This window comes from Podarcis erhardii (genome assembly GCF_964252035.2).
Source record: "Podarcis erhardii genome assembly, chromosome: 16".
Classification (NCBI taxonomy): Eukaryota; Metazoa; Chordata; class Lepidosauria; order Squamata; family Lacertidae; genus Podarcis; species Podarcis erhardii.
This window is the reverse complement of record NC_138514.1, coordinates 37,806,869-37,822,496: the sequence shown is the minus strand read 5'-3', so window position 1 is coordinate 37,822,496 and position 15,628 is coordinate 37,806,869. Positions and strand designations below refer to the sequence as shown.

General features: G+C 54.5%; 1 protein-coding gene across 1 annotated transcript; it reads left to right on the top strand.

Annotated features, from left to right (window-relative positions):
- The first annotated feature begins 9 nt into the window (after window positions 1–9).
- On the top strand, window positions 10–15,307 carry SCARF1 (scavenger receptor class F member 1). The gene is made up of 11 exons (XM_081844006.1): window positions 10–3,891; window positions 5,961–6,022; window positions 6,122–6,223; window positions 7,687–8,212; window positions 8,813–9,034; window positions 9,382–9,510; window positions 9,616–9,719; window positions 10,916–11,036; window positions 11,938–12,062; window positions 13,092–13,232; window positions 13,963–15,307. Exons 1-11 carry the CDS (start codon window positions 3,779–3,781, stop codon window positions 14,907–14,909), a joined length of 2,592 nt encoding a protein of 863 aa, XP_081700132.1. The 5' UTR covers window positions 10–3,778; the 3' UTR covers window positions 14,910–15,307.
- Window positions 15,308–15,628: the final 321 nt, after the last annotated feature.

Here is a 15,628-nt window from a genome sequence, read left to right as displayed (position 1 = left end):
AACAGGGAGACAGCCTTGCAGAAGGCTCCTCTCGTGGGACTCTGCAGAGTCCTGCTTGAACCCAGGCCTGCAGCACAGCCGCTCGGAGGTGTCTCTGGCAGTCGTCTGCTGGTGCTGAGGGGAGAGGCGCAGAGGTTTTTATTCCTGCATAGGGCGCTCTGCTTGGCCGGGGAAGCATACTCCCCCTTTTGAGATGTATGTGCACTGATATAGCTGACTTGCAGAGCTGGGGGGATGTGAACCTGCTTTCCCCGTCAGCTTTGCTGGGGGGCTGATTTTGCCTGGGCTCCTTCAAGGACTTTTCAATGTGTCTTCCCCGTTGCCACCCCCCCCCCCCGCCACTGATGTATGAACAGCAGGCGGAAGCGCTGCTTTGAGCACACTTGAACCTGGAATCTCATGTAGGAAAGTGCCCTTAGAACCATGCCTCAAAATCTTCCTGACTCCGTGAAGCACAGTTTGAAACCTAAAGCACTTCCCTCCGTATAATTTGCACGCGTTTGGGGAATGTGATTTGTTTTTGTGAGAGATGTGTTTATATTGCACAAGAAGATCCCCAAGGTAGTTCACAAACATTGCAATTGAAAGGTCAACCTTTGAAAGCGAATAAAGCAGGAGCCAGTAAAAGACTGAGACATGCAGCAGGGGGACTGGGGCCACACCGTCCCGTTAAAGGTCAGGAGAATCCCATGATGTCATTCCAGCACTGAGAAACTATTAAATTTGTGCCAGCCCCAACGGGGGGGGGGGGATTTATTATTGGCCAACTGGGGTGCCACCTGCACCCCCAGAAAAAAGGGCCTGCTCTCCATTTGCCACCCAAAGCCTGCCCTCTGACCCAAATCTGAATGAAGGGGACGGAGGTACAAAGGGTGATAACCTGGAGGTGGGCTGGAAGTCCATGCAGATATTTTTACAAGGGGTGACCTGGGTTCTCGATTAGTCAAGAAACTGGTCTATGCATTAGGAATGGGCCCTCCCTCCAGGTGCAGGGGGGGCCCCTCAGAGGTTTGGGGTGGTGGTGGCTGCCAGGGGTATCGACCCCTGAGCTGTGGGGCTTCCTCCCAGCAGAGGTGCGCTTGGCACCTTCACTGGACAGGGCGGCAGGTGCATTTCTCCACCCTTGGATTCTTTGGACATTTTGGAAATGTATATTTTAAGGACCCACCTTATTTCTGTGATGAAAAGTTGTTTTAAACTGTATTTTTAAATATATAAATATATTGTGTTTTAATTGTTGCAGCCTGCCTTGGGACCTTAGGATGATGGGTGGGTCAATTAATTAATTAATTAATTAATTAATTAATGATATCATATAGGAAGCTGCCTTAGACTACATCAGACCATTGGTGAAATGCAGAAGATGAGTGAAGGGCTGGTGGGGGCATTACAGAAAGTGTGTGTGTGTTTTTTGGGGGGGTCCTCACTCTGTCACCAGGATTCCCTCCAAATTTAGGGCCCCTCCAAATGACTTATTGATGAGAGTGTCCTTTCTGATTTCCTTGCCCCAAACTTATATGGAGAACGCGTTCTGCCTACTCTCTATTTAACCATTAGAATCATTTCATTGTAGAGTGGGAAGGGACCCAAAGGCTCCTCAATTCCCGCTCCCTGCAATGCAGGAATTGCAGCTGAATTCTTTTTAATTAATTCTGATTTGTTTGTGGGGCGGTGATTCGTCAGTGAGCCTCCCTCCTGATCTGCCTGGCGGGTATCGTCTGTTAATCATTTGTTCATCCCAGATCATGATTCTCTATTGATTTCCTAATTGTAAGAAGTCAATTTAAACAGCAAAAATGTCAACTGCAGCAGAGTGCTTGACCAATCTGATATTACCTATCAGTGGTGGCACAACACACCTTAGCCAAAGCCGGGTAAGGTTGCCGAGTGATTATGAAACCAGCCGTGAAATGCATGTGTTTTTGGCTTTGTGCATACAATAAAACCAATTTAGTTTGACAGCTGCTGCTAGTTGAATCAATGAGCGTAGAGCAGAACATAGCAGCATTTGTGGATTGCTATAGCTGGCCATTTCCCCTAAGAAAGGCTGGGATTTGAGAGCAGCTTCAACCATTCATAGAATAAGCACAGCACACCATTCTCCGGGAGCCCACCTCCGACTCCCTTCAGAAGGATTCGGGACTTCCAAAGAGAACTAAACTTCCCCAAGACTAGAGACATCCTTTATCTTAAAACAAGATTAAAGTCAATTTTCTAAGCTGAATTCTACAGTGGGGCTCCAAACCCCGCAGGTAGTTTGCGCAGTACAACACACAGAATCCGGAGTCTTGGAGCCAGCTGCCATTCTTGCACACTTAACCCTGCCATCGTAAGTCCCTGCGGGTCCTTTTAGATTCATTGCTGCTGCTTGAGGCTCAAGTAGCCTTGGTGGTGAGGAATGCCTTCCATCAGCTTCGACTGGTGGCCCAGCTGTGCCCCTGTCTGGACAGGGACAGACTAGCTTCTGTGGTCTGTGCTCTGGTATCCTCTAGGTTAGAATGCTGCACCTCATTATACATGCAGCTGCCTCTGAAAATGGCTTGGAAACTTTGGCTGGTGCAGAATTCAACGGCTAGGTTGCAAGAGGGTTTGAGCACACAGTGCCAAACCTGGACTGACTGCATTGGCTGCCAACCAGTTTCCAGGCCCAATTCAAAGCACTGCTTTTGACCTATAAAGCCTTAAACAACTCAGGACCACAATACCTCAAGGACCGCCTCTCCCCATAGGAAGCAATCCAGACACTGCTATCACCATCTGAGGGCCTTCATGTGCCACCTCTGCAGGAGGTCCGGGGGGGGGCTCCCCACTTGTGGAATGCTCTCCCCAGGGGGGTTCACCTGGTGCCTTCATTACAGATCGTCAGGTGCCCAGTGAAAACATTCCTCTTCTTCCCAGGCCTTTGTCTAATTAAACAACCTATGAAACTGTGTGTTGGGTTGCATTTTTGAGTTTTTCTATTGTAAACTGCCCCGTGATCTTCGAGTGAAGAGTGGTATAGAAATTTAATAAACAAATGCATGAAATAAAAGAAACCCAAACACCTACAATTCACAGATTTTCCTGGAAAGAGGTGTTGGTGATGGGTGGGCTGGATTTAGCTCTGCAACGCAGAAAAGCCTGGGACACAGACTTCGGCTGGACACGAGTCCTCAAGCAGCAAAGGTGGCGGCGGCAGGGGGACTGTCTCTGTGCAAAGCATCCATCGGAGCAGGAAAAAGGTGTTTCCTGTTAATCTGCTGACACAAAGCTCTGCTAAAGGCGAGGGAGCGAACAGGAAAGACCCTACAAGGCCCTTGACTCCCCTCTTCACTGTGGGACTTTGGGTTGTGCCAGTTCCTTAGCTGCCTCCATGGGGCTCCCTCCTGGAGCCTGTCCTGAGAGCTGGGAGGAAGGCTGGGACCTTCTGAAGGCCTTTATCAAAGAGGCACCACTGAAAAATCGCAGCCATCACTGAGAAGGTTTCTGGACCACCAGACACACTGGGGGAAGGAGATGACTCCCTTCCGTCGACCCCAAGAGGCGCCCTCCGCAACCACGGCTTCCCTTGCTCTTCCTCTTGCATTCGGCTAAAGATAGCCAGGGGCACATGTGTGTCTGTCCCTCTGTTGGCCTTGCCCTCTGCGCCCCTCCACCCACCTCCCAGTTTGCTTCCTCAGGAAAACCCAAGGAGGAAATGGGCGGGAGAAGCAGAGCAGGAAGGAGGCGGCTCAGGAGTAGTGGCCACAGCAGCCGACCGGGCAGAGAGTCAGTCTAGTGGGACTCCCTAAGGCGGGTGATGGAGCGCTGGGCCCTGCCGCTATTCCTCTGCCTCCAGGCGCTGGGCTTGGGGGACGGGAGCAGCAGCCCTGACCTGGATCCCAGTGGGAGAAACGTCTGCAGGTCCAGCAGGTAGGAGAGCAACCCCCCCCCCAGTGGAGGGTGGTGGAGGGTCCCTCGCTTCCAGGCTGGGAAAGTCAGGCAAGACCCAGTCCATCTTGCTTAGCATGACCTTCTCTGTGTGGCTGTGGCTCTCCAGGATGCAGGCAGAGAAGGGCCTTCCCCCATCACTGCCCACCTGGGATCCTTTAGAACTGGAGGTGCCACGGAGGGGCCTGAACCTGGGACTGACCTTCTGCACGCAAAGCAAGGGTTCTATCTTTGCCTCCATAGTATAGGGAGTTGCCATCTACCAAGTTGGACCTTTGCTCCATCTAGCCTGGTACTGGCAGCTCTGACTGGCAGCAGCTACTCAGGGTCTCAGGCTACTCGCTGGCTTTCCCCCATCACTGGCCCCCTGGATGCCTTAAGGCAGGGGTAGTCAACCTTTTTTATACCTACCACCCACTAATGCATCTTTCTTGATGGTAAAATTTCCTTACCGCCCACCAGTGCTCGATGGAAGGAGGATTCAGCTGGTGCCGTAGAACCCCCTACTGCCCACCTAGAATCCTGAAACGCCCACTAGTGGGCGGTAGGGACCAGATTGACAACCCCTGCCTTAAGGGTTGAGACCAGCGTCCTCCTGCTCTGCGGCTGAGCTACAACCCTTCCCTTGTATATGAGATTCTGTTCCTCGTGGTTCTTTGGGACTGGATTTAAAAAGGAACACAGGATGCGGCCTTGGGCTGACCCAGCTTTCTATTGCCTGCACTGACTGGCAGCTGCTCTCTGGGGTTTCAGACAGGGTCTCCCATCCTTTCCTGAACTGAGCCTGGGGCGTTCTGCATGTGGAGAAGATGTTCTGTGTCACTGAGCTGTGGAGTGAGGGCAGAGTGTGTGGGTCCCATGCCGTGCCCTCTGCTTGAGGCGCATTTTCCACTTCTGAATCTCTCCCCCACCCCCACTATTGTGTTTTCGGTTTCCTGCCATTCATACTGAAGTCTATTTAAGTTTGGGACTGCTCTGTTCAAAGCGCAAGGAGGAAGAAACAAAACCACTTCTCTATGGGCACATTCATTCAGGGGCCGTGAGCCTGTGTGCCCCCCCCCCAGATGATGATGTGGCTTCTGCTCCCATCCTCATCCTCATCCCTGACCATTGACCCTGCTGACCTGCTGGGACTGAGCTGGAAGTCACAACAGCCGCCCCCCTCCCTGCATTTAGGGTCACCCACAGAGCCAGCAAGGGGCCTCTTGCAAAGTTTCCCCTGCCGATCGACAGCTAAACTCAAAGTGGAGGGAGTGGAGCCCCCTTGGGTGACATGCTCTGTAATAAAGAATCATGGAACTGTAGAGACGGGAGGGACACCCAAGGGTCATCTAGTCCCACCCGCTGCAATACGGGCTCAAGGCGGGCTCCGTTTCCTTACTGGGCTCAGTAGGCCAAAGTGACCAGTCTGGAAACAGAGAAAGCTGAAAAGTGAACTTCAAAGACACCCCCTCTAAAAAAAAAGGTGGTGGTGGGGGGAAGAGGCAGGCCTGTTCTTACTGGCTGTGGGAGTTAATAATAATAATAATAATAATAATAATAATAATAATAATAATAATAATATATTTGTACCCTGACCATCTGCCTGGATTGCCCAAGCTACTATGGGCGGCTTCCCGTTTATATGAAAACATAATAAAACATCACACATTAAAAAGCTTCCCTAGGCAGGGCTGCCTTCTAACAGTTACAAAAGTCTCCTTGACATTTGAAGGGAGGGTGTCCCACAGGGTGGGGTGCCACCACCGAGAAGCCCTCGGAGCTGAATCTCAGTGTCCAGGCTGAACGAGGTGGGTGGAGACGCTCCTTCGCGTAATAGATGGCGCCATCAAACTGCGACTCTTCCTGGGTACTTTTGCCAGCGGAGGGTGGTGCTGCTGGGGGGGGGTAACCAGAGAGTGGGAGCCCCCTTCATTGTAGGGGGTTGGACAAGATGCTCCTTTGGGCACCTCCCAGCTCTACAATTCTATGATGCTATGACTCTCCCAAATGCAGCCCAGCAGGGTGCCTTTTTGTTTGCCCTTTGTCTGTTTTTCTGTCCCCACCACCAGCCACCCGCCAGTCTTCACCTGCTGCCCAGGATGGAAACAGGAGGGCCAGGAGTGCCCAGCTGGTGAGCATGCCCACCTTTCCCTTTCTCTTTCGGTTCTCATTGCCCGAGAATGAGGGCTTTTCTGAACGCCTCCTTCTGTCTCCTTCGTGCCGCGGCCAGCACTCTGCACAGGAGCAGATGCCTGCCGGGAGGGGGAAGTCTGTGTCCGCCCGGGGGTTTGCCGCTGCCGGCCTGGATTCTTTGGGGCCAACTGCATTGCACGTAAGTACTGGCTTCAGGGTGAGGTGGGGGGGGGCACAGGCAGAGTGGGAGGGGGCTGGGAGACAGACAGACGGACCATCTGGTCCGCGAGGGCAAATGGGGCTCTGCCCCAACCACCTCAGCCAACCCCCACCTGCCTGCCTTCTGAATGGCAACCAACCCAGGCGTGGGTTCTGCTTCTCATTGGCTCTCTGGCGCCACCTACTGCTAGGCTCCCTGCCTTCTGCCCACTGGGGCTCCCACACAGTGGACAAGTGCAGGCAGTACTACGCTATAATAATAATTTTTATTTATACCCCGCCCACCCCAGCCAAGGCCGGGTTCAGGGCGGCTAACAAGCAAGAATAAAAACAAGTTGAATGAAAACAACTTAAAAACAAGATTAAAATACAACATTAAAATACTGAAACATTAAAATATTAAAATGCAGCCTCATTACAGGAGGAGAAAAGGAAAAAGGAAAAAGAAAGAGGGGGATGGAGGGAATCAAACTGGCTCCAAGCCAAAGGCCAGGCAGAACAACTCTGTCTTACAGGCCTTGCAGAAAAAAATCAGATCCCTCAGGGCCCTGGTCTCATGAGGCAGAGCGTTCCACCAGGCCGGAGCCAGTGTTGAAAAGGCCCTGGCTCTGGTTGAAGCTAATCTAACTTCCTTAGGGCCCGGGACCACTAGAGTGTTGCTGTTTATGGACCTTGAGGCTCTCTGTGGGGCATACCAGGAGAGGCAGTCCTGTAGGTACAAGGGTCCTAGGCCGTGAAGGGCTTTAAAGGTCAAAACCAGCACCTTAAATCTGACCCTGTACTCCACCGGGAGCCAGTGCAGCTGGAAAAGCACTGGGTGAATATGCTCCCCTGGCAGAGACCCCGTGAGGAGCCTCGCTGCAGCATTCTGACAGCTTCAAGGGCAGCCCCACGTAGAGCAAATTACAGTAGTCAAGCCTGGAGATGACCGTCGCATGGATCACTGTGGCCAGGTCGGGGCGGGAAAGGTAAGGGACCAACTGCTTGATGAGGCGAAGGTGGAAAAATGTCGCCTTGGCTGCTGCTGTAACCTGCGCTTCCATGGAAAGGGAGGCGTCAAGGATTACACCCAAACTCTTAACAGAAGGCAATGGCACTAATTGGGCCCCCGCAAGAGAAGGGAGTTGGTCCCTCATCTCCATGCCATCCCGACCCAGCCATAGGACCTCTGTCTTCGAAGGATTTAGTTTCAATCGGCTCCCACGAAACCATCCAGCCACAGCTAGACAAAACAATGGCAGCTTCCAAGTTCCCATGTCAACCCTGGATTCAGAAGCATGAGGACTAGAACCCTCTTTTATTTTAATGGGGAGAGACACAGCTCTATGGCAGAGGGAAGAGTCCTGGCCTGAAACCCTGGAGAGCAGCTGCTGCTGCTGCTGCCAGTCCGTGCAGGCAACGCTGAGCGAGGCAGCTTCTTCACCACCTGCCCTTCCTTTCCAGGCTGCCCTGACCAGTACTGGGGTCCGGACTGCAAAGAGAGCTGCGCTTGCCACCCCAACGGGAAGTGCGACCCGGCCAACGGAGAGTGCCGCTGCCACCCTGGGTGGTGGGGCCCACTCTGCCAGTCCGTGTGCCCGTGTGGCCCCAGAGGCCGCTGCGACCCCCTCACCGGGGTCTGCCATTGCGAGCCAGGCTGGTGGGCGCCCGACTGCAGGCGCCAGTGCCCTTGCAACCTCTCCGGCTCCCGCTGCGACCCCGTGACGGGCCGCTGCCTCTGCCACCGGGGCTGGTGGGGCAGGAGGTGCTCCTCGCTCTGCAGCTGCCACGGCTCCCCCTGTGCCCAGGAGACCGGCCGGTGTGAATGCCGCGCAGGGCAGTGGGGGGCGGCCTGCCAGGCCAGCTGCCAGTGCCTGCACGGGACCTGTGCCCCCCAGGACGGGCGGTGCACCTGCCACACCGGCTACCAGGGCGACAGCTGCAAGGACCCCTGCCCTGCTGGGAAATACGGGCTTCAGTGCATGCAAAGGTAAGCTGGCTGAAAGCTGCCATGATATATTTCTGGGAGACGGCGGTATATAAATATTTCTATGAGTACGTGCAAGCTAGGGGTTTGTGGCTAGGGCTGAGCCTGGCCCCACACGACACTAGCCATGGCGGGGAGGGCAGGGTTCAGTATACCTGAAGGAGCGTCTCCACCCCCATTGTTCTGCCCGGACACAGAGGTCCAGCGCCGAGGGCCTTCTGGCGGTTCCCTCATTGCAAGAAGCAAAGCTACAGGGAACCAGGCAGAGGGCCTTCTTGGTGGTGGCACCCGCCCTGTGGAACACCCTCCCGTCAGATGTCAAAGAGAACAACTACCAGACTTTTAGAAGACATCTGAAGGCAGCCCTGTTTAGGGAAGCTTTTAATGTTTTATGTATTACGGTATTTTAATATTTTGTTGGAAGCCGCCTAGAGCTGCTGGGGAAGCCTAGCCAGATGGGTGGGGTATGAATAAAAAATTTATTTATTATTTTTTTTTTATTATTATTATTATTATTATTATTATTATTATTATTATTATATTGGGGAAGCCCTTCTCCTGGGCACCCACTTCCTCTCTTCCGCATCCTGCCTCTCCCCACAGCTGCGGCCACTGCCAGGACCGCAAGGCCTGCTTTCCCGTGGACGGATCGTGCCCGGCCTGTGCCCCGGGCTGGAACGGGACCCACTGCAAGCAGCCATGCCCACCAGGGCACCATGGGGAGAACTGTGCCCTGCTTTGTCCTCCCGGCTGCCAGCGAGGAGAGAGCTGCCACCCAGAGACGGGTGAATGCCGGAGCTGCAAAGCAGGCCTCACAGGTGCCAGGTGGGAGCAGGTGGGGGCCGGTTGGGTGTGGGAAGTGGCCCTGACCTGCCTGGAGTGTGGGGAGGGCAGCTGGGGAAGGAGAGGGGCTCCATGGGGCTGGTGCAGGCCCTGCTCAACGACATGGGGGGAGGGCAAGCCAGAGCGGTGGAAGCTGCTCAGAGGGGCACCCCTCCTTCTTCACAGGCTCTGGTGCCACCTACTGCTTGGCTCCCTGCCTCCCGCCCTACGGGCATCAGCCGCCACTAGTTTGTGGGTGGGTGCCTTAGATGCCCTTGGAAACTGAACCCGGGACCTTCTGCACACCACGTCAGCTGTCCTGCTGCCCTTGCCTGCCTCCTCCCCTGCAGGTGTGAGCTCTCCTGCCCAGAGGGCTTATTTGGAGAAGAATGCCGGTTTACCTGCCCGGACTGCTTCAACGGGAGCTGCGACCCGGCCTCTGGGGCCTGTGTGTGCCAGGCTGGGTTCTGGGGCACCAGGTAAAGTGGGGGGGGGGGCTTGTGGAGGAAGAGATGTGGGCTTCCCAGCCCACAAGGCGGCTGCTGCAGCTCGGAGACTTCCTGCTCCTCTCTCTCCCTTTGCAGCTGCAACTGGACCTGCCCTGAAGGGTCTCACGGCCCCAACTGCTCGGAGCCCTGCCAGTGTGGGGGGCGCCTGTGCCACCCTGTCACCGGGGACTGCCAGTGGAGTAAGTCACTAAGGGCACAAAGGCAGTACAGAAGCAGCAGCAGCTGAGTCAGGCCATCAAAGACCAGTATCCTGCTTTCTTGGTCCCCAAATACCCTAAATAACCCAGGAATCTAAGTGGACTACCTCTGGACCTGGAGGCCCCATAAGAACATAAGCACCCCTCTTCTCACAATGGCCACCCTGATGCCTCAAGCCTGGAAATGGTTTAAATTTGCAGAAAAGGGAACATCCTTACTAACCCCCCCCCCTTCTAGGACTGTATAACCAAAGCAACCTTTAGACCAATGCAGGCATTACGGCCTCAGTACCAATTCACCCTGCTTGATAATCCAGCTTGAGGAAGAGTTCTGTTGGGGGTTCAACACCCTGCTCACTAATTGGTGATGTTTTAGTTGCTCTTAATAATAAAGGGACTTCTGGATTTTTTTCAGTGGCAATTTGACACTTTGCCTTGCATGCAAATGTCACGTCTCTCTGCCACTGAACATGGGGAGAGCCAGGATCTCGGTGGGCCAGGCCAAAAGGGGCCAATCAGATGCCCCCAAGGCCGGACGGAGTGTGGCAGAGACACTCTCCCCACCTGCAGTTACAAGCAACTGGCCTCTGATAGGGGAGATAGAACATAGAATCACAGAACCGTAGGTGGAAGGGAGCTTGAAAATCGCCTTGTCCGACCCCCTGCAATGCAGGATCCAACCTTGGTGTTTTCAGCACCACGCTCTTAACAACTGAGCTATACAGGACCACGCTTAGCTTATTTATTTTGCATGCAGAGGACTGGCAAATGGTGCACCAGGATATGGCCCCTGATGTCCTTGCTTTGAGAAAAGCAGGACTGCAGCTGCGTCCACTGAGCAAGGCAGCCAGAGTTGGGGGTGGGGGTGGCTTGGAGTGTTGGACGAGGACCTGTGAGAGGCCAGGGTTCAAATCCCCACCCGGCCATCAGGACGCTCACTGAGGTGGCCTTGATCTAGTTGCCACCCCTCTCAGCCAACCTCACAGGGTTGTTGTGAAAATAAAAGGGGAAGGGTGGAGGAGAACCACGTGGGACACTTTGAGCTCCCTGCAGGAAAGGTGGGGTGTTTTATAGATGCCACCCCTGCTTTCCAGCACAGCCAGGCCTTGCTTCTGTGATCATCTCAGAGGTGGGGGCTTCTTCCCTTGCTTTCTCTGACTTCTCCGTCTCCCCAAAAGGACAGAACCAGGCAGCCCTCTTAGCAGGAATCTTGACCCCTTTGATTCTCCTCGTCCTCCTCTGTATGTGTTGCTGCTGCTGCTGCTGCTGCTCCTCTGAGTCCACCCCGATGGACGCCAGGTACTGATACAAGGCCGTGGGGAGAACCCGACACTCTGTTTAGCAACAGCCATGTGCCAGCCACTGTACACAACCTCTGCCTGGGGCACTGACACTGTTTAGAAACGGAAATTGCCGGGGTGGTGGTGGGTGGAGGGGGGGTGCAGTCTTGAGAAACAGTTAAGCCAGCCGTGGACTTAGAATAATGTGGACTAGAAACATGCTTTGTTTTAGAGCACTTATGCAAAGGGTCCCCGTGGCACCTCCAGCTTAGAAGGTCCAGGTGGCCGGCGAAAAGACCCTTCTCTGCCAGGGATTCTGGAGAGCTGCCAGTCAGAGCAGGCAATATTTGTCTTCTAGAAGATGGAGCACAAGGCAGTTGCCTGTGCTTTAAGACAAGGCCCACAGTTCAGTGGTGCAGAGTGCCTGCTGTGCATGCAGAAGGTTCAGTTCCAATGGCCCCTCCAAGCAGGGCTGAGAGATGCCCTTGTATGATCCCTGGAGAGCCACTGCTCTCATTAGAGATCCAGCGAGATCTGCCATACTGATTTCTGAAGTGCTGGTGGTATTCCACGCATCATAAACTGTTGGAGGAGCATCTGGTCCTGTGAGCCAGAGCCCACAGACAGGCTGACCACCTCAGAGACTGAGAACTGGGTCAGAAACCACACCTGGAGCCGGAAAAGGAGCTGCTGAGTGTCTTTTCCCCAGCTGTGCTCCCTGTCCCACAGCACCAGGAGAGGGGGGGCCCCACCTGTGCACAGGAAATCTCTCTCTCTCTCTCTCTCTCTCTCTCTCTCTCTGTGTGTGTGTGTGTGTGTGTGTGTGTGTGTGTGTGTAAGGCCTTTGTCCCTGCTTGTCACTTGCACAATGCCCAACACCCTCCTTGTGTGAAGCTGGCATCTCTTTGCTCCCTCCCCAGGTCGGCAGCTGCGGAGGGAGATCCCATCTCCCGCGTGAAGCACCAGGTTCTGGGGACGTTGGCCAACCTCAGCCCCGCCTTGCCCTGCTTCTCCTTGGGGGGCTACAAGCTCCCACGCGTGACAGGTGAGATGGAGCCGGGGGCTTCTGCTGCCTTGTGAAAGGCTTTGTCCGGCTTCTTGGCCTCCTGGTGCCCCTTGGAAGTAAGAAAGGGTCACACGGCTCAGGGACAGGACAGCTGCTTTGCATGCAGAAGGTCCTGGGTTCAATCCCTGTCAGTGTAGCCAGGTGAGGATGATGGGAACGTCCCCTGCCTGAAACTCTGGAGAGCAGCTGCCAGCCAGCATTCTTCAATCTGGAGTCTCAAGAAGCTGCTGGACTACAAAACCCATCATCCTTGGCTAAGCTACCTGTGGATGATGGGAGTTGTAGTCCCAATGGAGGACCAAAGGTGAACAGCACTGGTGTAGGCAATACTGAGCCAAGTGTATACGCAGTAGAAGGCAGCTTCAATCTATGGTTACACGCAACTTGACAGTGGAGGGCTCCCTCCCACTTGCTGTCCTAAGAGCTGGGGCAGGTGTGCCTGAGCTGAGCTACTGCAAAGCAATGGCACCCCACCCCCCAAGATCTGTGGGGCAACAAAGCCTGGGAAGGAGAATGGATGGGTGCTGAGCAAAGGCCTGTGGTTTAGAGATCCAGGATCTGGGAACCTTCCTGTTTGTGCCTTGCTCTAAACTCTTGTTAACTTATTATTTATTTCATAAAATTTATACCCCACTTAATTGTAAGAAGAGAAAACCCTCAAAGCGGTTTTCTAAAAGGATTAAACAATAAGATTATCAATGCACAAAGCTGACAACTTGAATTCAAGTGTTTCTAAAAAGTTGTAATGACGATATACTAAAAGCAGGTTAAAACTGGCACCAGCATTTCTAAGCATCTCCTAAACAAAAATGCTTTTAGCAGGTGCCAGAAACAGTACATCAAGAGGCAGGGAGTTCCAGAGTGCGGGTGCTGCCATACTAAAGGACCAAGTTGGGGGGTAGCTGTTAGTGATGCCAGTTCTGCAGATCAAAACTCTTGCACTCCCCTTCCCCTTCTTGGGGTTTCTTTCTCTCTCCCTCTCTCTCCCGCCCCCCTCGCTTTGGGCAGTCTCCCACCATGATGCCGAGATCCCCTTCAACCCCAGCTTCATTGAGCCCCCGTCAGCCGCCTGGCCTTCGGACAGCTCCTTCTCCTCCTCCTTCGACACAGACGACGACCAGGAGGACCCAGCCTCCCCTGCCCAGGAAGGTAGGGCTGTGGGTCTTGCTCCCTTCTTCCCATTGGCCTCCCTAGAAGGCTGGTGAGGTGGGGGGGGCGGGCGGGCACAGTGTGGCACAGTTCAGTTGCCAAGACCTCGGCTACTGAGTCACACGCTCAGCCACAGTGACATGGTCTCCAGCAGTGGGTGGGAAACCTTTGTTGGCCCAGGTGGGGACATTTGGATTTTTGAGGGAGGGGGCCACCCCTCTAAATCGCCTCCCTGACCCCCAGGTTAGCCCCCCCCCACGCAGAAAGCAAAGGCACACACACAAATGTAAACATTGATCTTACAAGGGATCTGGATATTGGCCTGTAAGACAGAGCTGTTCCCCCAGGCCTTTGGCCAGAGCACAGCCTGACCCCCTCCTTTGGTAATCCTCACAGAACTCTAGCCCAATGGTTGCCATTAATTTGATTTGAACTGATTTTAGAATGAACTGATTTTAGAATGTTGTATTATTTTACTGTTGTTAGCCGCTCTGAGCCCAGCTTCGGCTGGGGAGGGCGGGATATAAATAAAATTTTATTATTATTTATTATTATTAAGAGCTGAGCCCTTCTCCCACAACCAGGGTTTTTTTCCAGTCAGAACTCACTGGAACTCAGTCCCAGCACCTCTCAAGTGGGGGGCATTCTAAGAGAACAAGGGAGACATTCACGGTGATTTCCAGCACCTCTTTTTCTAGAAAAATAAACTGCGCACACCCCTTTCTTTCAGCGGCCGGTGCTGAGCACCAGCCAGGATTCCCCCCGGAGGAGTCAGCCTTGAACTCAGAGCCCTTCACCATCCCCCGCACCTCCAGCATTGCCAAGGCCAAGCGCCCCTCCGTCTCCTTCGCAGAAGGCACCCGCTTCATCTCTCAGAGTCCCAGAGGCTCCACGGAGGCCCTGAACCCCACCTGGAAGGCCAAGGCCCCCTGGGGCTCAGCCCGAGCCACCTCCTTGCAGCAGCCCGCAGCGGACCCTGCTGGGCAGGAGGGCCTCCCTGCGACGGGCGATTCGCCGGGGGGATGCTACGAGAACGTGGAGGCCGGTGGTCGGGAGGAGGGGAGCCACAGACCATGCTCCTCCTCCTCCTCCACGCAGAGGAGCAGCTCCGGGGGCCACAGGAAGCGGGGGAACAGCTCTCGGCACGTGGCCCAAAGAGTGGAAGCCCTGGAGGCTGCCTCCAAAGCACAGGCCAAGGGCCCCGGCGTCACCACCATCTACGTGACCGTGGGCAAGGCGGGGGGCGAGGGGCCGGTGCAAGCTGTCCTGCAGCGACTGGGGAGCCTGCAGAGGGCCAGGCAGCTGCCCAGGGAGGAGGCGCAGCAGCGGCCCAGGAGAAGGAGCCTGGAGGGCCTCCTCCAGAAGCCGCCGCGGAGGAGAGGGCTGCTGGACTCCGAGGGGGACGCCGGGAGGCTGCTGCCCCAAGCTGGGACCGGCCAGGAGGCTGCCACCATGCTCTGTGCTGAAGCCAGCACCCCGGAGGAGGTGGCTGAGGCCCAGGGCTTTCCCAGGGGGCCAGGAGCTCCTGCTGGTGGAGAGAGCGGCGGCAGCGGCAGCGGCCGTGAGTCACCCAGCAGCCACAACCAGGCTGGAGGAGGTAGAGGAGGCCCCTTGCTAGAGAAGAAGGAGCAGGAGCCAAAGTATGAGAATGTCTCTGGGTGGTCTAGCTCTCCGTAGGCACCTAGCACCTACCCCACCCCCAAGAACCTTCACGGAAGCCACTTGGAGGAGAGCCAGCCATGCAAAAGGCCATGTCCATTGCTGGGGCCGGGAAAGGGGCCTGTGGCTCCACCGGACGCTCCTTTCCTGCATCTGGCAGAAATCTGCCATATGGCAACTTGAACAAGGGGCCAGGAGAGTCCAAAGGGCTGATTCTCAAGTACCGGCTTTCAAATGAACTTCTGCATATCTACTTGTCTGTTTTAATTTGCAGGCCTTGTGTGACTTTGTTGTATTGGGTTGCCGTGAGGTTTTATAATATTGAACTTTCTTTCTTGGTAAGCAGCCTTGCAGTCAATTTGGTGAAAGGCCGATTTAAAATAACACAGATAAAAGGAGTGGCATGTGCATGCACATCACTTTGCGCCAATCCCTGGTTTTTATCCTGAGTTCCTCACAGGCTAACAAGTGCTAGAAACTCCCCTGGGACCTTGCTCTCCACTATCACACACCTAAAGTGGTTGGGAAGCCCCTCCGGCTCACCTGCAGTATCTTCAGTCACTCAGGAAATGCTTACCTTTGTGAAGAGCCCCTGCACAGACATCCTTTGTCCTCCTGAACTCTGAATTCTCCCAGAACTGACTTCTATGAAGCTGAGCCAAGTTTCTTCATGTCCTTAATACACGGAGAATACCTGATCTCTCCTGATTTCCCTGGTGGGGAATGTTTACGCTTCC